The following is a 22,879-nucleotide window of genomic DNA, read 5'->3' as shown; positions in this document are numbered from 1 at the left end:
CTCTCCTCACACCCCGTCTCTCTCTCAACACACACCCCGTCTCTCTCTCTCTCCTCACACCCCGTCTGTCTCTCTCTCTCCTCACACCCCGCCTCTCTCTCCTCACACCCCGTCTCTCTCTCTCCTCACACCCCGTCTCTCTCTCTCTCCTCACTACCCGTCTCTCTCTCCTCACACCCCGTCTGTCTCTCCTCACACCCCGTCTCTCTCTCTCCTCACACCCCATCTCTCTCTCTATCTCCTCACACCCCGTCTCTCTCTCCTCACACCCCGTCTCTCTCTCCTCACACCCCGTCTGTCTCTCTCTCTCTCTCTCCTCACACCCCGTCTGTCTCTCTCTCTCTCCTCACACACCCCGTCTGTCTCTCCTCCTCCTCCTCACACCCCGTCTGTCTCTCTCTCTCCTCACACCCCGTCTGTCTCTCTCTCTCCTCACACCCCGTCTGTCTCTCTCTCTCCTCACACCCCGTCTGTCTCTCCTCACACCCCGTCTCTCTCTCTCTCCTCACACCCCGTCTCTCTCTCCTCACACCCCGTCTCTCTCTCCTCACACCCCGTCTCTCTCTCCTCACACCCCGTCTCTCTCTCTCCTCACACCCCGTCTCTCTCTCCTCACACCCCGTCTCTCTCTCCTCACACCCCGTCTCTCTCTCCTCACACCCCGTCTCTCTCTCTCTCTCCTCACACCCTGTCTGTCTCTCCTAACACCCCGTCTCTCTCTCTCTCCTCACACCCTGTCTCTCTCTCTCTCCTCACACCCCGTCTCTCTCTCTCCTCACACCCTGTCTGTCTCTCCTCACACCCCGTCTGTCTCTCTCTCTCCTCACACCCCGTCTGTCTCTCTCTCTCCTCACACCCCGTCTCTCTCTCTCTCTCCTCACACCCCGTCTGTCTCTCTCTCTCCTCACACCCCGTCTGTCTCTCTCTCTCCTCACACCCCGTCTCTCTCTCTCTCTCCTCACACCCCATCTCTCTCTCTCTCTCCTCACACCCCATCTCTCTCTCTCTCTCCTCACACCCCGTCTCTCTCTCCTCACACCCCGTCTCTCTCTCTCTCCTCACACCCCGTCTGTCTCTCTCTCTCCTCACACCCCGCCTCTCTCTCCTCACACCCCGTCTCTCTCTCTCCTCACACCCCGCCTCTCTCTCCTCACACCCCGTCTGTCTCTCTCTCTCCTCACACCCCGCCTCTCTCTCCTCACACCCCGTCTCTCTCTCTCCTCACACCCCGTCTCTCTCTCTCTCCTCACACCCCGTCTCTCTCTCTCTCCTCACACCCCGTCTCTCTCTCTCCTCACACCCCATCTCTCTCTCTATCTCCTCACACCCCGTCTGTCTCTCCTCACACCCCGTCTCTCTCTCTCCTCACACCCCATCTCTCTCTCTATCTCCTCACACCCCATCTCTCTCTCTCTCTCCTCACACCCCGTCTCTCTCTCCTCACACCCCGTCTCTCTCTCCTCACACCCCGTCTCTCTCTCTCTCTCTCCTCACACCCCGTCTGTCTCTCTCTCTCTCCTCACACCCCGTCTGTCTCTCTCTCTCCTCACACCCCGTCTGTCTCTCTCTCTCCTCACACCCCGTCTGTCTCTCTCTCTCCTCACACCCCGTCTGTCTCTCTCTCTCCTCACACCCCGTCTGTCTCTCCTCACACCCCGTCTGTCTCTCCTCACACCCCGTCTCTCTCTCTCTCTCTCCTCACACCCCATCTCTCTCTCTCTCTCCTCACACCCCGTCTCTCTCTCCTCACACCCCGTCTCTCTCTCTCTCCTCACACCCCGTCTCTCTCTCCTTCCTCACACCCCGTCTCTCTCTCCTCACACCCCGTCTCTCTCTCTCCTCACACCCCGTCTCTCTCTCCTCACACCCCGTCTCTCTCTCTCCTCACACCCCGTCTCTCTCTCCTCACACCCCGTCTCTCTCTCCTCACACTCCGTCTCTCTCTCTCCTCACACCCCGTCTGTCTCTCCTCACACCCCGTCTGTCTCTCCTCACACCCCGTCTCTCTCTCTCTCTCCTCACACCCCATCTCTCTCTCTCTCTCCTCACACCCCGTCTCTCTCTCCTCACACCCCGTCTCTCTCTCCTCACACTCCGTCTCTCTCTCCTCACACCCCGTCTCTCTCTCTCCTCACACCCCGTCTCTCTCTCTCCTCACACCCCGTCTCTCTCTCCTCACACCCCGTCTCTCTCTCCTCACACCCCGTCTCTCTCTCTCTCCTCACACCCCGTCTCTCTCTCCTCACACCCCGTCTCTCTCTCTCTCTCCTCACACCCCATCTCTCTCTCTCTCTCCTCACACCCCGTCTCTCTCTCCTCACACCCCGTCTCTCTCTCCTCACACTCCGTCTCTCTCTCCTCACACCCCGTCTCTCTCTCTCCTCACACCCCGTCTCTCTCTCTCCTCACACCCCGTCTCTCTCTCTCCTCACACCCCCTCTCTCTCTCCTCACACCCCGTCTCTCTCTCCTCACACCCCGTCTCTCTCTCCTCACACCCCGTCTCTCTCTCTCCTCACACCCCGTCTCTCTCTCCTCACACCCCGTCTCTCTCTCCTCACACCCCGTCTCTCTCTCCTCACACCCCGTCTCTCTCCTCACCTGCCTCCGGGCCTCCCTGATGGACGCCTCATAGAACTGGGAGAAGTTCCTCACTTGGCTCCTCAGGCTGTTGTAGTTGCTCTTCATGCTCTTCAGGACGGGCTGGAGTGACGCCAGGCGGCTCTGCATCCCTGTATATTATGAGAGTCACCATCACATTGTATACAGCCAGTGCATCAGGCAGCTCAGGATGAGCAGGGGATTGAGGGAGGAGGAGGAGGGGGTGAGTACAGCTTGTATATTCCACCACCATATAGTCAGGACTCACCCAGGAGCTGACGCCTCAGCTGCTCCATGTGCTGCTCTGAGCATTCGGAGGCCTCCTTTATGGCCTCGTCCTTCTGTGCCTCCAGCTGGTGGATCTCCTGCATCAGTTCCTCCTTCAGTTTCCCAATTTCAGACTCGTAAGCGGTGATCTGGAGAAACAGCAGCAAGATGGCGGCAGCTTTACCAGAGAGCCAGTGATGTATAACAATGATGACCTGGATGACATCTACCCCGGCCGTACACCAAAGAAGGGCGGGGTCAGCAGTCACCTCATTATCATTAGAGGGCGGGGTCAGCAGTCACCTCATTATCATTAGAGGGCGGGGTCAGCAGTCACCTCATTATCATTAGAGGGCGGGGTCAGCAGTCACCTCATTATCATTAGAGGGCGGGGTCAGCAGTCACCTCATTATCATTAGGAGGGCGGGGTCAGCAGTCACCTCATTATCATTAGAGGGCGGGGTCAGCAGTCACCTCATTATCATTAGAGGGCGGGGTTAGCAGTCACCTCATTATCATTAGAGAGCGGGGTCAGAGGTCACCTCATTATCATTAGAGGGCGGGGTCAGCAGTCACCTCATTATCATTAGAGAGCGGGGTTAGCAGTCATCTTATTATTAGAGGGCGTGGTCAGCAGTCATCTCACTATTAGAGGGCGGGGTCAGCAGTCATCTTATCATTAGAGGGCGGGGTCAGCAGGCACCTCACTATTATTAGAGGGCGGGGTCAGCAGGCATCTCACTATTAGAGGGCGGGGTCAGCAGTCCTCTCACTATTATTAGAGGGTGGGGTCAGCAGTCCTCTCACTATTATTAGAGGGTGGGGTCAGCAGGCATCTCACTATTATTAGAGGGCGGGGTCAGCATTATTAGAGGGTGAGTCAGCTCCTCCTCCTCACCTTTCCCAGTCACCTCTACACAGGTCATAGAGCATGCTCAGTTTCCCCAGGCTGGTGGGCTGCGTGTACCTTGCTCTGCAGGGAGGTGGTCAGGTCCTCTGATCTTCGGAGCTGCTCCTCCAGGCGCTGACACTTCTCACTTTGGCCGGACACTTGTTCCTGCAGAGTTCGGTTTCTTTCCTCTGCCTTCTCTAAGCTGTGAAGGAGCAACGGGGACTCCACCTCAACCGTCTGAGTGACGTACTGAAGGGAGGAGAAAAGTGATACTGCAGGAGGTGAATGGTGCTGCGGCTACTGCCAGCAATGTGATCACCACCAGACACCCATCACCAGTACATACTGCACCCACCAGACACCCATCACCAGTACATACTGCACCCACCAGACACCCATCACCAGTACATACCGCGCCCACCAGACACCCATCACCAGTACATACCGCGCCCACCAGACACCCATCACCAGTACATACCGCGGCCACCAGACACCCATCACCAGTACATACCGCGGCCACCAGACACCCATTACCAGTACATACCGCACCCACCAGACACCCATCACCAGTACATACCGCGGCCACCAGACACCCATCACCAGTACATACTGCACCCACCAGACACCCATCACCAGTACATACTGCACCCACCAGACACCCATCACCAGTACGTACCGCACCCACCAGAAACCCATCACCAGTACATACCGCGGCCACCAGACACCCATCACCAGTACATACCGCGGCCACCAGACACCCATCACCAGTACATACCGCACCCACCAGACACCCATCACCAGTACGTACCGCACCCACCAGACACCCATCACCAGTACGTACCGCACCCACCAGACACCCATCACCAGTACATACTGCACCCACCAGACACCCATCACCAGTACATACTGCACCCACCAGACACCCATCACCAGTACATACTGCACCCACCAGACACCCATCACCAGTACATACCGCACCCACCAGACACCCATCACCAGTACATACTGCACCCACCAGACACCAGTACATACTGCACCCACCAGACACCATCACCAGTACATACTGCACCCACCAGACACCCATCACCAGTACATACCGCGCCCACCAGACACCCATCACCAGTACATACCGCACCCACCAGACACCCATCACCAGTACATACCGCACCCACCAGACACCCATCACCAGTACATACTGCACCCACCAGACACCCATCACCAGTACATACCGCACCCACCAGACACCCATCACCAGTACATACCGCACCCACCAGACACCCATCACCAGTACATACTGCACCCACCAGACACCCATCACCAGTACATACCGCGGCCACCAGACACCTATCACCAGTACATACTGCACCCACCAGACACCCATCACCAGTACATACCGCACCCACCAGACACCCAGCACCAGTACATACCGCACCCACCAGACACCCAGCACCAGTACATACCGCACCCACCAGACACCCATCACCAGTACATACTGCCCCCACCAGACACCAGTACATACTGCACCCACCAGACACCAGTACATACTGCACCCACCAGACACCCATCACCAGTACATACCGCACCCACCAGACACCAGTACATACCGCACCCACCAGACACCAGTACATACTGCACCCACCAGACACCCATCACCAGTACATACCGCACCCACCAGACACCCATCACCAGTACATACCGCACCCACCAGACACCCATCACCAGTACATACTGCACCCACCAGACACCCATCACCAGTACATACCGCGCCCACCAGACACCCATCACCAGTACATACCGCGCCCACCAGACACCCATCACCAGTACATACTGCACCCACCAGACACCCATCACCAGTACATACTGCACCCACCAGACACCCATCACCAATACATACTGCACCCACCAGACACCAGTACATACCGCACCCACCAGACACCAGTACATACCGCACCCTCCACACACCTGTGTTACAGAGGAGACAGTCACCTGTACATCTGGAGGTCTCTTTTTCTCATTCTCTAGCGACAGCTTCAGTCCTTGGACCTTCTCCTCCAGATGACGGGTTTCTTCTTCTTTGCGCCATTGCAGATTGTCTATGTGACCCTTGGTGTACACCAGCTGCTCCACCTTGTCCTGCAGAGACGTCTCCAGGTGATGAACCTTACTCCGCAGCTCCTCGTTCTCCTACAAGACAATCTGAATGTTATCCTATCAATCCATATACAGAGCAGAGGAGTCTATATACAGAGCAGAGGAGTCTATATACAGTGCGGAGGAGTCTATATACAGAGCGGAGGAGTCTATATACAGAGCAGAGGAGTCTATATACAGAGCAGAGGAGTCTATATACAGAGCGGAGGAGTCTATATACAGAGCAGAGGAGTCTATATACAGTGCAGAGGAGTCTATATACAGAGCGGAGGAGACTATATACAGAGCGGAGGAGTCTATATACAGAGCAGAGGAGTCTATATACAGAGCAGAGGAGTCTATATACAGAGCGGAGGAGTCTATATACAGAGCAGAGGAGTCTATATACAGAGCGGAGGAGTCTATATACAGAGCGGAGGAGTCTATATACAGAGCAGAGGAGTCTATATACAGAGCGGAGGAGTCTATATACAGAGCAGAGGAGTCTATATACAGTGCAGAGGAGTCTATATACAGAGCAGAGGAGACTATATACAGAGCGGAGGAGTCTATATACAGAGCAGAGGAGTCTATATACAGTGCAGAGGAGTCTATATACAGAGCGGAGGAGACTATATACAGAGCGGAGGAGTCTATATACAGAGCAGAGGAGTCTATATACAGAGCGGAGGAGTCTATATACAGAGCAGAGGAGTCTATATACAGAGCGGAGGAGTCTATATACAGAGCAGAGGAGTCTATATACAGAGCGGAGGAGTCTATATACAGAGCGGAGGAGACTATATACAGAGCGGAGGAGTCTATATACAGAGCAGAGGAGTCTATATACAGAGCAGAGGAGTCTATATACAGAGCAGAGGAGTCTATATACAGTGCAGAGGAGACTATATACAGAGCAGAGGAGTCTATATACAGAGCAGAGGAGTCTATATACAGAGCAGAGGAGTCTATATACAGAGCAGAGGAGACTATATACAGTGCAGAGGAGTCTATATACAGAGCAGAGGAGACTATATACAGAGCGGAGGAGTCTATATACAGAGCAGAGGAGTCTATATACAGAGCGGAGGAGTCTATATACAGAGCAGAGGAGACTATATACAGAGCAGAGGAGTCTATATACAGAGCATAGGAGTCTATATACAGAGCGGAGGAGTCTATATACAGAGCAGAGGAGTCTATATACAGAGCGGAGGAGTCTATATACAGAGCAGAGGAGTCTATATACAGAGCGGAGGAGTCTATATACAGAGCAGAGGAGTCTATATACAGAGCAGAGGAGTCTATATACAGAGCGGAGGAGACTATATACAGAGCAGAGGAGACTATATACAGTGCAGAGGAGTCTATATACAGTGCAGAGGAGTCTATATACAGAGCAGAGGAGTCTATATACAGAGCGGAGGAGTCTATATACAGAGCAGAGGAGTCTATATACAGAGCGGAGGAGTCTATATACAGAGCGGAGGAGTCTATATACAGAGGAGAGGAGTCTATATACAGAGCAGAGGAGTCTATATACAGAGGAGAGGAGTCTATATACAGAGCGGAGGAGTCTATATACAGAGGAGAGGAGTCTATATACAGTGCAGAGGAGTCTATATACAGAGCGGAGGAGTCTATATACAGAGCGGAGGAGTCTATATACAGAGCAGAGGAGTCTATATACAGTGCAGAGGAGTCTATATACAGTGCAGAGGAGTCTATATACAGAGCAGAGGAGTCTATATACAGAGCAGAGGAGACTATATACAGAGCAGAGGAGTCTATATACAGTGCAGAGGAGTCTATATACACAGTGTAGTACCCACTAGTTTAGGGGGGCTGTACGGTACAGTCTGGTACTGGCTGGACCTAGATACACACGCTGTGATACCCCCTTACAATAAGCAGTAAGGTTTTATGCAGGTGTACTACAAATCCCAGCAATACAGTGTAGGACCCACTAGTTTAAGGGGGGGGCTGTACGGTACAATGTGGTAGTGGCTGGAACGATACACACTCTGTGATACCCCCTTACAATGAGCAGTGAAGTTATATACAGGATGTACTACAAATCCCAGCAATACCATGTAGTACCCACTAGTTTTGGGGGGGCTGTATGGTACAATCTGGTGGTGGCTGCACCTATACACACTGTGGCACCCCCGTCCAATGAGCAGTGAAGTTCTATGCAGGTGGACGTCTGAGTTTGTTTCTCCCTGCCTGGGAAGAATTAAGAAAAGATCACTGGGTGTTAAATATTATTCAAAATGGTTATGTCCTTCATTTATCATCTTATTTATCATCTCATTTATCATCTCTTTTATCATCTCTTCCTCCTCCAAGATTCTTCTGTCAAGAAATCTTAAGCCAGAAAGACACTTAGTCCTAGAGACAGAAATTCTTTACCTCCTTTCCATTGAGGCTCTAGAGGATGTTCCTCTATCTGAGATCGGTCAGGGAGTTTACTCCCCAGTGTTACTAGCGCTGAAGCCATACGGAAAGTGGAGGCTTATTATAGATTTGCGATATCTCAACAAATGCATCGTAAAGAAGACGTTCCACATGGAGAACATAAGATCGGTAAAATCTATCCTCCAGGAGGGAGATTTTATGGTCACCATAGATCTACCGGATGCATATCTTCATGTACCGATTCTGAGGGCTCACAGGAGAGCCTTCGCCATCCAAATCCAGGGGAAGGTAAGACACCTTGCTCACTGTGCTTGCTGACAAGTGGTTGAAAATAAGTGGACTTTAAAAAAGGAGTTGTTGGTGATTCTGTGGGTTTGGAGTGACTGATATATTGTTGTTTTTGTGCAATTGTGTGGTGTGCATTGCTGCAGTGCATAGATAGCTAGTGCCATAGTTACTTAGTTAAACAGGTCCAAACAGTTTTTTTTTCTCTGGTCTGCTCTGCACCTGGGGGTGGGGTTAATTGATCTCAGGTGCTTAAATCAAGGCTCAGCACTCACTGTGCTTGCTGACAAGTGGTTGAAAATAAGTGGAGTTTAAAAAAGGAGTTGAAAGAAGGAGTTACAAGTTCTGGTAAGTGCTAATCTCTTTCTTTTTCACTGTTTTTGTTGCACTGAGGATGATGGCCGGCGAGATGGAAGGATTCAGTCAGTGCGCAGTCTGCCGCATGTACGCACAACTGGAGCAGGAGTTCCAGGGTGACGACCGCTGTGACAGATGGGAGCATGTTGTCCATCTAGAAGCTCGAGTTAGAGATCTGGAGAAGCAGATTGCAACACTGAGGGAACTTGGCCACCTTGAGAGGGAACTTTGGCTCACTGAGCAGGAGGTTAGTGGGTTAGAGATGGAGGGTGGTGATATAGATCAGGAGGCCCAAGTAAGTAGCTGGGTTAATGTAGTTAGAGGGACCAGTAAGGGATCCAAGAAAAGGAAGGCCACTTCTCCTACTGTATGCCCAAGCAAAAGTGCCAAGTTAGGTGATGATGCAAGGGCATCCGTGTCAGAAATGGCGGAACCTGTTCTCCCTAACAGCTGGGGGAACAGTCCAACTAGTAGTGGGCGGGATGGTATTGTAGGTCGGCCTAGACAGCTAGTGGTTGTAGGGGATTCTATAATCAGGAAGAGGGATAGAATAATTTGTCGCCAAGACCGCCTCAACCGAATGGTTTGCTGTCTCCCTGGTGCCAGGGTTCGGCATGTGGTGGAAAGGGTGGATAAATTACTTGGGGGGGGGGGGGCTGGGGATGACCCAGCTGTCGTGGTCCATGTGGGAACCAATGACAGGATACAAGGTAGGTGGAGGTCTATTAAAAATAATTTTAGAGAACTAGGTGCTAAGTTGAAGGGGAGGACCTCCAAGGTGGTATGCTCTGGAATACTGCCTGTGCCATGCGCATCACAGGAAAGACAGCGGGAGCTGCGGGAGGTAAATGCATGGCTCACGTCATGGTGTAGAGGAGAAGGGTTTGGGTTTTTAGAGCACTGGGCTGACTTTTCATTGGGGTACAAACTGTTTTCCGCAGATAATTTGCACCGTAATGGAAGGGGGTCCGATGTGCTGGGGGAGAGAATCCTAGAAGGGGGGGAGGGGATTATATACTAGGGATGTGGAGGGAGGACAATGTAGTGTGTAATATAGTGGCAGATAGGTTAGAGAGGGGACAGAACATTGAGGAGGGAGGAGAAGGGTCCTGTGGGGGGAGGATAAGAGCAGGGGATAGGGAGAAGGGTCCTGTGGGGGGAGGATAAGAGCAGTGGATAGGGAGAAGGGTCCTATGGGGGGAGGATAAGAGCAGTGGATAGGGAGATCCATATGTTGCGGGTGAACAGTGAGGATGATTGTAGCCACAGCACAGTAATAAATCCCATTTCTTATAATGAAGGGGTTAAACTCGATGGTAATATAAAGTGTATGGTTACTAATGCCAGAAGTCTAGCCAGCAAGATGGGGGAGCTGGAGGCCTGGGTGCTGGAGGAGTCCATTGATGTGGTTGGTGTGACTGAGACATGGCTGGACTCCTCACATGACTGGGCTGTCAATAGTCAGGGATTTACGTTGTTCAGAAGGGAGGAGGAGTATGTCTGTATGGTATAAGGACAGGGCGGGCAGGAGGAGGAGTATGTCTGTATGGTATAAGGACAGGGCGGGCAGGAGGAGGAGTATGTCTGTATGGTATAAGGACAGGGTGGGCAGAAGGGGAGGAGGAGTATGTCTGTATGTCAGAAATGATATTAAAGTGAGTGTAAAAGATGTTATAGTGGGAGATGACTGTGATGATGTGGAAGCATTATGGGTAGAACTACAGAAGGAGGTAAAGAGTGAAAAAATTATTCTTGGTGTAATCTATAGACCCCCCAACATTACTGAGGAGGTAGATGGTCAGCTGAATAGACAAATAGAGCGGGCTGCCCGGGAGGGGACAGTAGTGATAATGGGGGACCTCAACTACCCAGATATAGATTGGGGTCACGGTTCAGCTAAATCCACAAAGGGGGGGGGGGGATTTCTTACCCTCCTGCAGGATAATTTTCTGGGCCAGTTTGTGGAGGAGCCGACTAGAAGTGACGGCTGCCGGATCTGGTTATTTCTAACACCGCTGAGCTGGTTGGGGACGTCACTGTCCGTGAACACCTGGGGAATAGTCACCACAATATAGTGACTTTTAGCTTAAAGTGTAGAAAAGAAAAACATGTTGGGAGGCAAAAAACTCTTCATTTTAAAAGGGCCAATTTTCCTGGGTTACGGGCCGAACTTCAGGGCAATAGACTGGGAGCGGCTGCTGTCACATACGGATACTGATAATAACATGGGAAATCTGCTAATCTACATTACATAACTGTACTGCCAAATATATTCCTATGGGTAACAAATATAAACGGTTAAAATCCAATCCCACATGGCGACAACCGAGGTTAGAAGGGCTATAAATGAGAAAAAAGGGGCATTCAAAAAATATAAATCAGAGGGGTCAGCTGTAGCATTTAAACATTACAAAGAAGTCAACAAAACCTGTAAAAATGTAATAAAAGCAGCAAAAATTCACAATGAAAGGCAGGTAGCTATAGAAAGCAAAAGAAACCCCAAAAAATTCTTCAAATATATTAATGCAAAAAAACCAAGGTCAGAGCATGTAGGACCCCTAAATAATGGTGACGGGGAGGTAATAACTGGGGTTCAGGAGAAAGCTGAGTTACTTAATGGGTTCTTCAGTTCTGTATATACAAAAGAAGAGGATGGAGCTGTGGTGGGTGGGGCCAGTACTGAGGTGGGTGGGGCCAGTGCTGAGGTGGGCGGGGCCACTGCTGCTAACACATGTAATGTACTGAACTAGTTTACTATAGATATGGTCCAAGATAAATTAAACAAACTCAATGTAACCAAAGCTCCAGGGCCTGATGGATTACACCCCAGAGTTCTTAGGGAACTCAGTTCTGTAATTTCTCTACCCTTGTATGAAATATTCCGTGATTCTTTGCTTGCTGGTATTGTGCCAAGGGACTGGCGTAAGGCAAATGTAGTGCCGATTTTCAAAAAGGGCTCTCGAACTTCCCCAGGTAACTATAGACCCGTAAGCTTAACATCCATTGTGGGGAAACTATTTGAGGGGCTTATAAGGGACTACATCCAGGAATATACAGGGGGTAATAGTATATAAGGGACTACATCCAGGAATATATAGGAGACTACATCCAGGAATATATAGGGGTAATAGTATATAAGGGACTACATCCAGGAATATATAAGGGACTACATCCAGGAATATGTAGTGGCTAATAATATTATAAGTGATAACCAGCATGGTTTTACTAAGGACAGAAGCTGTCAAACCAACCTAATATGTTTCTATGAAGAGGTAAGTAGAAGCCTGGATGGCGGCGCGGCTGTGGATATCGTGTACCTGGATTTTGCAAAAGCGTTTGACACAGTTCCTCATGGACGTCTGATGGGTAAGTTAAAGTCTATCGGTTTGGAAAATTTAATGTGTAACTGGATTGAAACCTGGCTTAATAATCGTACCCAGAGAGTGGTGGTCAATGATTCCTACTCCGAATGGTCCCCGGTAATAAGTGGTGTACCCCAAGGGTCAGTACTGGGCCCTCTTCTGTTTAACTTGTTTATTAATGATATTAAGAATGGAATTAACAGCAATGTTTCTATCTTTGCAGATGACACCAAGCTTTGTAGTACAGTACAGTCTATGGAGGATGTGCAGATGTTACAGGCTTTGTAGTACAGTACAGTCTATGGAGGATGTGCAGATGTTACAGGATGTGTAGTACAGTACGGTCTATGGAGGATGTGCAGATGTTACAAGCTTTGTAGTACAGTACAGTCTATGGAGGATGTGCAGATGTTACAGGCTTTGTAGTACAGTCTATGGAGGATGTGCAGATGTTACAAGCTTTGTAGTACAGTACAGTCTATGGAGGATGTGCAGATGTTACAGGATGTGTAGTACAGTCTATGGAGGATGTGCAGATGTTACAGGATGTGTAGTACAGTACAGTCTATGGAGGATGTGCAGAGGTTACAGGATGACTTAGACACACTGAGTGTTTGGGCGTCCACTTGGCAAATGAGGTTCAATGTGGATAAATGTAAAGTTATGCACCTGGGTACTAATAACCCACATGCATCATATGTCCTGGGGGGAGTTACTCTGGGAGAGTCGCTGATGGAGAAGGATCTGGGTGTACTTGTAGATAATAGACTACAGAACAGTACACAATGTCAGTCAGCTGCTTCTAAGGCCAGTAGGATATTGTCATGCATTAAAACATGCATGGACTCTCGGGACAGGGATATATTATTACCGCTCTATAAAGCCTTGGTGCGGCCCCATCTGGAGTCGCCGTCCAGTTTTGGAACCCGATTCATAAAAAGGACGTTCTAGAGCTGGAGAGGGAACAAAGACGGCCACTAAACTAATAAGGGGAATGGAGCATCTTAGTTATGAGGATAGATTAACAGAATTAAATTTGTTTAGTCTGGAGAAGAGACGTTTAAGGGGAGATATGATTAACTTATTTAAATATATAAATGGCCCCTACAAGAAATATGGGGAAAAGATGTTCCAGGTAAAACCCCCTCAAAGGACAAGAGGGCACTGCCTCCGCCTGGAGAGACAAGGGGGCGCTGCCTCCGCCTGGAGAGACAAGGGGGCGCTGCCTCCACCTGGAGAGACAAGAGGGCGCTGCCTCCGCCTGGAGAGACAAGGGGGCGCTGCCTCCGCCTGGAGAGACAAGGGGGCGCTGCCTCCGCCTGGAGAGACAAGGGGGCGCTGCCTCTGCCTGGAGAGACAAGGGGGCGCTGCCTCCACCAAGAGAGACAAGGGGGCACTGCCTCCGCCTGGAGAGACAAGGGGGCGCTGCCTCCGCCTGGAGAGACAAGGGGGCGCTGCCTCCGCCTGGAGAGACAAGGGGGCGCTGCCTCCGCCCGGAGAGACAAGGGGGCGCTGCCTCCGCCTGGAGAAAAAAAGGTTCAATCTCCGGAGGCGACAAGCCTTCTTTACCATGAGAACTGTGAATCTGTGGAACAGTCACCACAGGATCTGGTCACAGCAAAAACAGTAGAGGGCTTCAAAACAGGGCTAGACAAGTTCTTAGACCAAAATAATATAAATGCATATGTATAGAACATATCACCCCTCCCCCTTCCCTGTATCCATCCCCTCCTTGGTTGAACTTGATGGACATGTGTCTTTTTTCAACCGTATTAACTATGTAACTTACAATTCAAAGTCCTTCCATCCGGAATACCTCCGCACCCTTTGTTTTCACATAGGCAGTGTCACCATGATGGTTCGCTTCCGTCTACAGGGGATAAAGTTATCCCTTACCTGGACGATTGGTTGATTATGACTCAGACTCAGGATCTTCTGAGAGTTCAGTTGAGCTATGTCCAGGACATACACAATTAGGTTGGCTTATCAACATAGAGAAATCAGACTTAATTCCTAATTCCTCCTCGTCAGGTATCCATAAGAACATAAATGCGCTTTCTAGGGCTCCTTGCCTCAGCTGCGGACGCGGTGCCATGGGCGTTATGGCACATGAGATTTCTTCAGAGAGAAGCACTAACAGTATGGAACCGAGGACTGAAGGACTTGGATGCGATGCATGTTCTATCGACTCAAACAAGACATTCTCTAATGTGGTGGAGACAAGTCAAACATGGAGTTTTATTTTCAGAACCACAGTGGATAACCATCACGACAGATGCTTCAGGAACAGGTTGGGGAGCTCATCTGACAGTCATCACGACTGCAGGATCTTGGAAGTCAACAGGAATCCGCTCTGCCCTCCAACGTGAGGGAGCTCAGAGCGATTTACCTAGCTCTTCTTCATTTTTCTCCTCCTATTTTACAGAGAGCAGTCAGAATCCGGATGAACGACATGGCCTGCATGGCGTACCTAAAGAGGGAGGTACCAGATCCCCTTCTCTCCTCAGGGAAGTAGAGAAGATATTCTGTTGGGCAGAAACCAGAATAACCGGACTCTCTGCCATTCATATCAGGGGTGTCGACAATATATTGGCGGATTGACTGAGTCGAGGCCTGACATTACCGGGGGAATGGTCTCTCTCAAGGAGAGTGTTCATTCAGTTAACCCAGAGGTGGGGGCTTCCTCAGAGAGACCCCATGGCATCAGCAAGCAATGCCAAACTGAGGAATTTCTGTTCCCTTTACAGGGCGGACAATCCCACGGTAGTGGACTCAATGACAATACCATGGACATACCAGCTGGCGTATATCTTTCCTCCCATAGCCATGATTACCAGAGTTTGATGAAGATCAGTCTAGATCAGTCGTCAGTAATAATAATCACTCCCTTCTGGCCGAAGGGGTCATGGTTCACCCTGCCCATGAATATGAGCAGAGGGGAATATTGGAGGTTACCTCTGCATCCGGATCTAATATTCCAGGGAGGAATCTTTCCAGCCTCAGCTTGACAGCTCGGAGACTGAGAGGACCGTATTGGACTCTAGTTTTTCTGAGAAGGTATAGTATACCCTTTCTTACGCTCGTAGTAGCACTACAAATAAATCTTATGCACGTATTTGGAAGATTTTCAAGAATGGTGTGCGAGCAGGAGTATTGATGGACTTAAACCTTCTACTCCACAGTCATTGGAGTTTTTACAGGAAGGCTTCTATAAAGGATTAAAACCTAGTTCCATCAAGGTGCAGATAGCAGCCCTCTCTGCACACCTAAACTCACGTTTCTTTCAGATCTTGGAGGTAAAGAATTTTGTTAAGGCTAGACTAGGCCTAACCTGGTAAAGCAGGTAGACCCATGGGACTTATCCTTTGTGTTGAGACGCCTGTGTCTTCCTCCCTTTAACCCCTTAACGACAAAGGGCGTATAGGTACGCCCTATTGCCGGTAAGGGCGTTCAGAGCGGGGCCGCGTGGCGACCCCGCTCTGAACCGCGGCGGTCCCGGGTGCCGCGTGTAGCCCGGGACCGTAGGTATTAGCGGGCACGGTCCGATCACCGTGCCCGCTAATACAGTAATCAGATGCAGCTATCAAAAATGACAGCTGCATTCGACTACCGGATCCAGCATCTCCCTGGTGTCTAGTGGCGGAGATCGCTCCTCCGGGATGTTATCCCGGAGAAGCGATCTTCGTTTCTGAAGCCGGCTGGGGACCGCTCCAAGATGGCGCCGTCCCCGGCTCGGCACTCGTTTGTTTCCGGCTGCAGCAGCCAAAAGCAAACGAGTACTGATCTCATGGATCTCTGCAGCATATCTATGCTGCAGAGATCTCAATGAGAGATCAAAGTATATATACTAGAAGTCCCCCAGGGGGGAATAACCCTAACCCCAGGGGGGAATAACCCTAACCCCAGGGGGGGAATAACCCTAACCCCAGGGGGGGAATAACCCTAACCCCAGGGGGGGAATAACCCTAACCCCAGGGGGGCTTCTAGTATATGTGTAAAAAAAAATAAGAAAAGTGTTGTTGTGAATAAAAATCCCCTCCCCTAATAAAAGTCAGAATCACCCCCCTTTTCCCAGGTTGTAAATAAATAAATAAATAAACATGTTTGCTATCGCCGCGTGCGTAATCGCCCGAACTATTAATTAATCACATTCCTGATCTCGCACGGTAAACGGCGTCAGCGCAACAAAATCCTAAAGTGCAAAATTGTGCATTTTTGGTCGCATCAAATCCAGAAAAATTGTAATAAAAAGCGATCAAAAAGTCGTATATGCGCAATCAAGGTACCGATAGAAAGATCACATCATGGCGCAAAAAATGACACCTGACACAGCCCCATAGACCAAAGGATAAAAGCGCTATAAGCCGGGGAATGGAGCGGTTTTAAGTGACGTATATTTGTTGACAATGGTTTGAATTTTTTACAGGCCATCAGATACAATATAAGTTATACATGTTATATATCGTTTTAATCGTAACGTGTTGAGGAACGTGCATAACAAGATAGTTTTACCCCAGGGCGAATGGCGTAAAAACACATTTCCCCCAAATAAACAAAATGCGGGGTTTTTTTTCAATTTCACCACACTTTGAATTTTTTTCTGGTTTCTCAGTGACTTTATGCAAAAATTCAGCCGTCATTGCAAAGTACAATTAGTGACGCAAAAAATAAGGGTAAGGGCTCATGTGGGTTTCTAGGTGGAAAAATGCAAGTGCTATGTATGGCCTTATATACACAAGGAGGAAAAAACTAAAACGCAAAAATCGAAATTGGCTCTGTCCTTAAGGGGTTAAGCCTTGGGAGGAAGTAGACTTCAAGTTAACATTGAAAGTTTCTCTTTTACTAGCCATTACCTCTGCTAAGAGAGTTGGAGAACTTCAAGCCTTTGGCTCCGCACCTCCATACGTGATTTTTTTTCCCAAGACAAGGTTATCCTTAGGTTCCTTCCAGGATTCCTGCCTATGGTGGCTTCATTTGCCAACATCAACCAGCCAATAGTATTGCCTGTATTTTCTCCTACTGGATCATCTGAAGAAGACTTGGATCTTTCTTTATTGGACGTATCCAGAGCTATCAAGATCTATCTACATAGAGTAGGTGATTTTCGTAAAGACGAGAATTTTTTTTTATCCCTTTCGCAGGAAAGAATAAGGGGAGAAAGGCTTCAAAACCTTCAATATCCAGATGGATCTGTGACTCCATTGCCTTATGTTACTCCTCTGCAGATCTGGATCCACCAGAATTTACCAGGGCTCACTCTACTAGAGCTGTGGCCCCCACTTGGGCAGAGCGTGCCGCTGTAGGACATATGCCAGGCAGCTACCTTGTCGTCTTTGACTACCTTTGTGAGATATTTCAGGCTGGATACTTCTTTCTTGTCAGGAACAACCTTTGCAAGATCTGTTCTTAATGCGGACGTAATAAATAACCCGCCCATTGGGGATAATGCTTGCTAATTCCCCATATGTTGTGATGCCAATGGGACGTAAGGGAAGCTAAAATTATTATGTTAATTTGTTTTCCCTGAGACCCATTGGCATCACAAGACTCCCTCCCTGTGTTTTATGTTTCTTTATAATTAGACTGAGGTCTAGGGGGAGGTGGAGCCTATTTATACCTCATGGAGGAGGGGATTAAAATGTAATTGTTATTTTTTCATTAAATATTCCTTCGTCCCAGGGCCTCGCAGGGGCGAATTTACCCCATATGTTGTGATGCCAATGGGTCTTAGGAAAAACAAATTAACATAATAATTTTAGCATATACCCTGCCTACTGGAAGGCTATATCCTACACTGACACTCTCCCTGACCAGCAGCAGCTCTCTCCCTGATCTCTCACAGCATGCGTCTGAAGCCAGCACTGCCCCCGCCCAGTTTTATATGGCAGGGTCATGTGATCTGGCCAACCAATCGCTGCTATCGACATGTATGAGTCCCACGTGATCGCAGCATGTACCAAAGAGTCTCCTGCATGTTTATTGGCTGAGAAATAGCGCCCAAACTTTTTATTTTCTGGAGTTCATAGGCAGCACAATATACCCCCCCCCCCCCCCCAAAAAAAAAAAAAAAATTATATATATTATTTCTGCATACAATACAAGGGTCTGTGTGTTCCTTTGAGTGTTTCCTATGATATAGGGGGTCACCAGATGCCACAAATTTATCTATTTGTGTTTATACTGCTAGATTAACCCTTCAGTTCCGGGTCAACCAGAATCCATTTACCCATTTGTGTGCGGCCAAGGACTCCAGGAAATGCAAATTTCAGAGGTAAATTTTATACATATCCCATATATATTATCTATGCATGTTCCTTCCCGCCCTGTACCTTGAGGAGCTGTGTGGAGGGCTGGCTGTTGACGGCTGCAAGCTTCTCCAGGAGACCCTGGGTCATGTTCAGACTTTGTTTCAGATTCTCATTCTCCACGGACAAGTTTTGGATCTGCTTCTCTGAGTCAGTGACGCCCTGAATGTAATAATGATGTAATCGAGGATCAGTGATGTCATCGGCCAATAATCTGTATTACAGGATAACACACTGACTGCCAGTCACTGCACTGATTCCTCCTCCTGTACCAGTCACTGCACTGATTCCTCCTCCTCCTCCTGTACCAGTCACTACACTGATGTCTCATCCTCCTGTACCAGTCACTACACTGATGTCTCCTCCTCCCCCTGTACCAGTCACTACACTGATGTCTCCTCCTCCTGTACCAGTCACTACACTGATGTCTCCTCCTCCCCCTGTACCAGTCACTACACTGATGTCTCCTCCTCCTCCTGTACCAGTCACTACACTGATGTCTCATCCTCCTGTACCAGTCACTACACTGATGTCTCCTCCTCCCCCTGTACCAGTCACTACACTGATGTCTCCTCCTCCCCCTGTACCAGTCACTACACTGATGTCTCCTCCTCCTGTACCAGTCACTACACTGATGTCTCCTCCTCCCCCTGTACCAGTCACTACACTGATGTCTCCTCCTCCTCCTGTACCAGTCACTACACTGATGTCTCATCCTCCTGTACCAGTCACTACACTGATGTCTCCTCCTCCCCCTGTACCAGTCACTACACTGATGTCTCCTCCTCCCCCTGTACCAGTCACTACACTGATGTCTCCTCCTCCTCCTCCTCCTGTACCAGTCACTACACTGATGTCTCCTCCTGTACCAGTCACTACACTGATGTCTCCTCCTCCTCCTGTACCAGTCACTACACTGATGTCTCCTCCTCCCCCTGTACCAGTCACTACACGGATGTCTCCTCCTCCTCCTGTACCAGTCACTACACGGATGTCTCCTCCTCCTCCTGTACCAGTCACTACACTGATGTCTCCTCCTCCTGTACCAGTCACTACACTGATGTCTCCTCCTCCTCCTCCTCCTGTACCAGTCACTACACGGATGTCTCCTCCTCCTCCTGTACCAGTCACTACACTGATGTCTCCTCCTCCCCTTGTACCAGTCACTACACTGATGTCTCCTCCTCCTGTACCAGTCACTACACTGATGTCTCCTCCTCCTGTACCAGTCACTACACTGTCTCCTCCTGTACCAGTCACTACACTGATGTCTCCTTCTGTACCAGTCACTACACTGATGTCTCCTCCTGTACCAGTCACTACACTGATGTCTCCTCCTCCCCTTGTACCAGTCACTACACTGATGTCTCCTTCTGTACCAGTCACTACACTGATGTCTCCTCCTGTACCAGTCACTACACTGATGTCTCCTCCTCCTCCTCCTGTACCAGTCACTACACGGATGTCTCCTCCTGTACCAGTCACTACACTGATGTCTCCTCCTCCTGTACCAGTCACTTCACTGATGTCTCCTCCTCCTCCTGTACCAGTCACTACACTGATGTCTCCTCCTCCTGTACCAGTCACTTCACTGATGTCTCCTCCTCCTCCTGTACCAGTCACTACACGGATGTCTCCTCCTGTACCAGTCACTACACCGATGTCTCCTCCTCCTCCTGTACCAGTCACTACACTGATGTCTCCTCCTCCTCCTCCTGTACCAGTCACTACACGGATGTCTCCTCCTGTACCAGTCACTACACTGATGTCTCCTCCTCCTGTACCAGTCACTTCACTGATGTCTCCTCCTCCTCCTGTACCAGTCACTTCACTGATGTCTCCTCCTCCTCCTATACCAGTCACTACACTGATGTCTCCTCCTCCTGTACCAGTCACTTCACTGATGTCTCCTCCTCCTCCTGTACCAGTCACTACACGGATGTCTCCTCCTGTACCAGTCACTACACCGATGTCTCCTCCTCCCCTTGTACCAGTCACTACACTGATGTCTCCTCCTCCTCCTGTACCAGTCACTACACTGATGTCTCCTCCTCCACCTGTACCAGTCACTACACTGATGTCTCCTCCTCCACCTGTACCAGTCACTACACTGATGTCTCCTCCTCCACCTGTACCAGTCACTACACTGATGTCTCCTCCTCCACCTGTACCAGTCACTACACTGATGTCTCCTCCTCCTCCTGTACCAGTCACTACACTGATGTCTCCTCCTCCTCCTGTACCAGTCACTACACTGATGTCTCCTCCTCCTCCTGTACCAGTCACTACACTGATGTCTCCTCCTCCTCCTGTACCAGTCACTACACTGATGTCTCCTCCTGTACCAGTCACTACACTGATGTCTCCTCCTCCTGTACCAGTCACTACACTGATGTCTCCTCCTCCTGTACCAGTCACTACACTGATGTCTCCTCCTCCTGTACCAGTCACTACACTGATGTCTCCTCCTCCTCCTGTACCAGTCACTACACTGATGTCTCCTCCTCCTCCTCCTGTACTAGTCACTACACTGATGTCTCCTCCTCCCCCTGTACCAGTCACTACACTGATGTCTCATCCTCCTCCTCCTGTACCAGTCACTACACTGATGTCTCCTCCTCCCCCTGTACCAGTCACTACACTGATGTCTCATCCTCCTCCTCCTGTACCAGTCACTACACGGATGTCTCCTCCTGTACCAGTCACTACACTGATGTCTCCTCCTCCTGTACCAGTCACTACACTGATGTCTCCTCCTCCTCCTGTACCAGTCACTACACTGATGTCTCCTCCTCCTCCTCCTGTACCAGTCACTACACGGATGTCTCCTCCTGTACCAGTCACTACACTGATGTCTCCTCCTCCTGTACCAGTCACTTCACTGATGTCTCCTCCTCCTCCTGTACCAGTCACTACACTGATGTCTCCTCCTCCTGTACCAGTCACTTCACTGATGTCTCCTCCTCCTCCTGTACCAGTCACTACACGGATGTCTCCTCCTGTACCAGTCACTACACCGATGTCTCCTCCTCCCCTTGTACCAGTCACTACACTGATGTCTCCTCCTCCTCCTGTACCAGTCACTACACTGATGTCTCCTCCTCCACCTGTACCAGTCACTACACTGATGTCTCCTCCTCCACCTGTACCAGTCACTACACTGATGTCTCCTCCTCCACCTGTACCAGTCACTACACTGATGTCTCCTCCTCCACCTGTACCAGTCACTACACTGATGTCTCCTCCTCCTCCTGTACCAGTCACTACACTGATGTCTCCTCCTCCTCCTCCTGTACTAGTCACTACACTGATGTCTCCTCCTCCTCCTGTACTAGTCAGTATCTCCATGACGCTATATTCCTGTCCATACATGAGTGTCTTTATTCTTCTCTGAATTGTAACGTGCTGCAGAATATGTTGGCTTGATAAAGGCCCATGTTAGACAATATAGGGCCGAAACGCGTTGCAAAAGAGTATAAAAAGAGTATATGTTTACTATGCCATCTACTTCTGGATGATCCCTGGTTGCACCGTTGTGTGCAAATCTGAATACTACTGCACTTATTATACTTGGTGTGGATTCGACTCTTGGTCCTGTAATCGGCTGATTACACATCTGCAGAATATGTTGGCGCTACATCAGTGAAGGTAATTGTTACCCCCCCCCCCCCCCCCCTCCTGTGATGAATTTGGAACACTCACCATCTCTGCCCTTAGATGGGACAGCTCCTCCTCCCGCTCTTGGATCTTTACCTTTAATTCTTCAATCTTACAAAGACACAAGATTAAATTACTATGTCAAGTGATACTACTCAAGATCCGCAATCACGGGTCAGAAACCGACCAATCACAAGCCTCTCTCCATCCCCCCCACACACACACACAGAGCAGAGACCATCCAATCACAAGCCACCTTTGCAGAGTAGAGACCGCCTGATCACAAGTTTACCCCCCTCCCCCTGAGAACAGAGTTCACCCAATCAATCACAAGCATCTCCCCCGCAAAGCAGAGACCGTCCAATCACAAGCCTCCCCCTGCAAAGCAGAGACCGTCCAATCACAAGCATCTCCCCTGCAAAGCAGAGACTGTCCAATCACAAGCGTCCCACCCCCCACATAGCAAAGATCATCCAATCACAATTCTCCCCCCCCCTTCACAGAGCAGAGACCGCCCATCACAAGCTTCTGTGGCCTGCAGAGCAGAGACCGCCCATCACAAGCTTCTGTGGCCTGCAGAGCATCACCCCTGAGGAGCGCCCCCTC

General features: G+C 49.9%; 1 protein-coding gene across 2 annotated transcripts in view; it reads right to left on the bottom strand.

Annotated features, from left to right (window-relative positions):
- LOC138782920 (kinesin-like protein KIFC3) overlaps positions 1-22,879 on the bottom strand; it is a 158,595-nt gene that overhangs the window by 27,138 nt on the left and 108,578 nt on the right. For both annotated transcript variants that reach the window (XM_069956906.1, XM_069956907.1), the window contains 6 exons: positions 22,319-22,384; positions 18,641-18,778; positions 5,746-5,943; positions 3,835-4,008; positions 2,869-3,016; positions 2,601-2,731 (listed from right to left, as the gene is read on the bottom strand). In XM_069956906.1, coding sequence (XP_069813007.1) covers positions 2,601-2,731; positions 2,869-3,016; positions 3,835-4,008; positions 5,746-5,943; positions 18,641-18,778; positions 22,319-22,384 — 855 coding nt within the window. The remainder of the gene's footprint in view (positions 1-2,600; positions 2,732-2,868; positions 3,017-3,834; positions 4,009-5,745; positions 5,944-18,640; positions 18,779-22,318; positions 22,385-22,879) is intronic.

Source organism: Dendropsophus ebraccatus, chromosome 2, assembly GCF_027789765.1.
Source record: "Dendropsophus ebraccatus isolate aDenEbr1 chromosome 2, aDenEbr1.pat, whole genome shotgun sequence".
Taxonomy (NCBI): Eukaryota; Metazoa; Chordata; class Amphibia; order Anura; family Hylidae; genus Dendropsophus; species Dendropsophus ebraccatus.
Note: the sequence above shows the minus strand (reverse complement) of the source record. Positions and strands in the feature narration are given on the sequence as shown.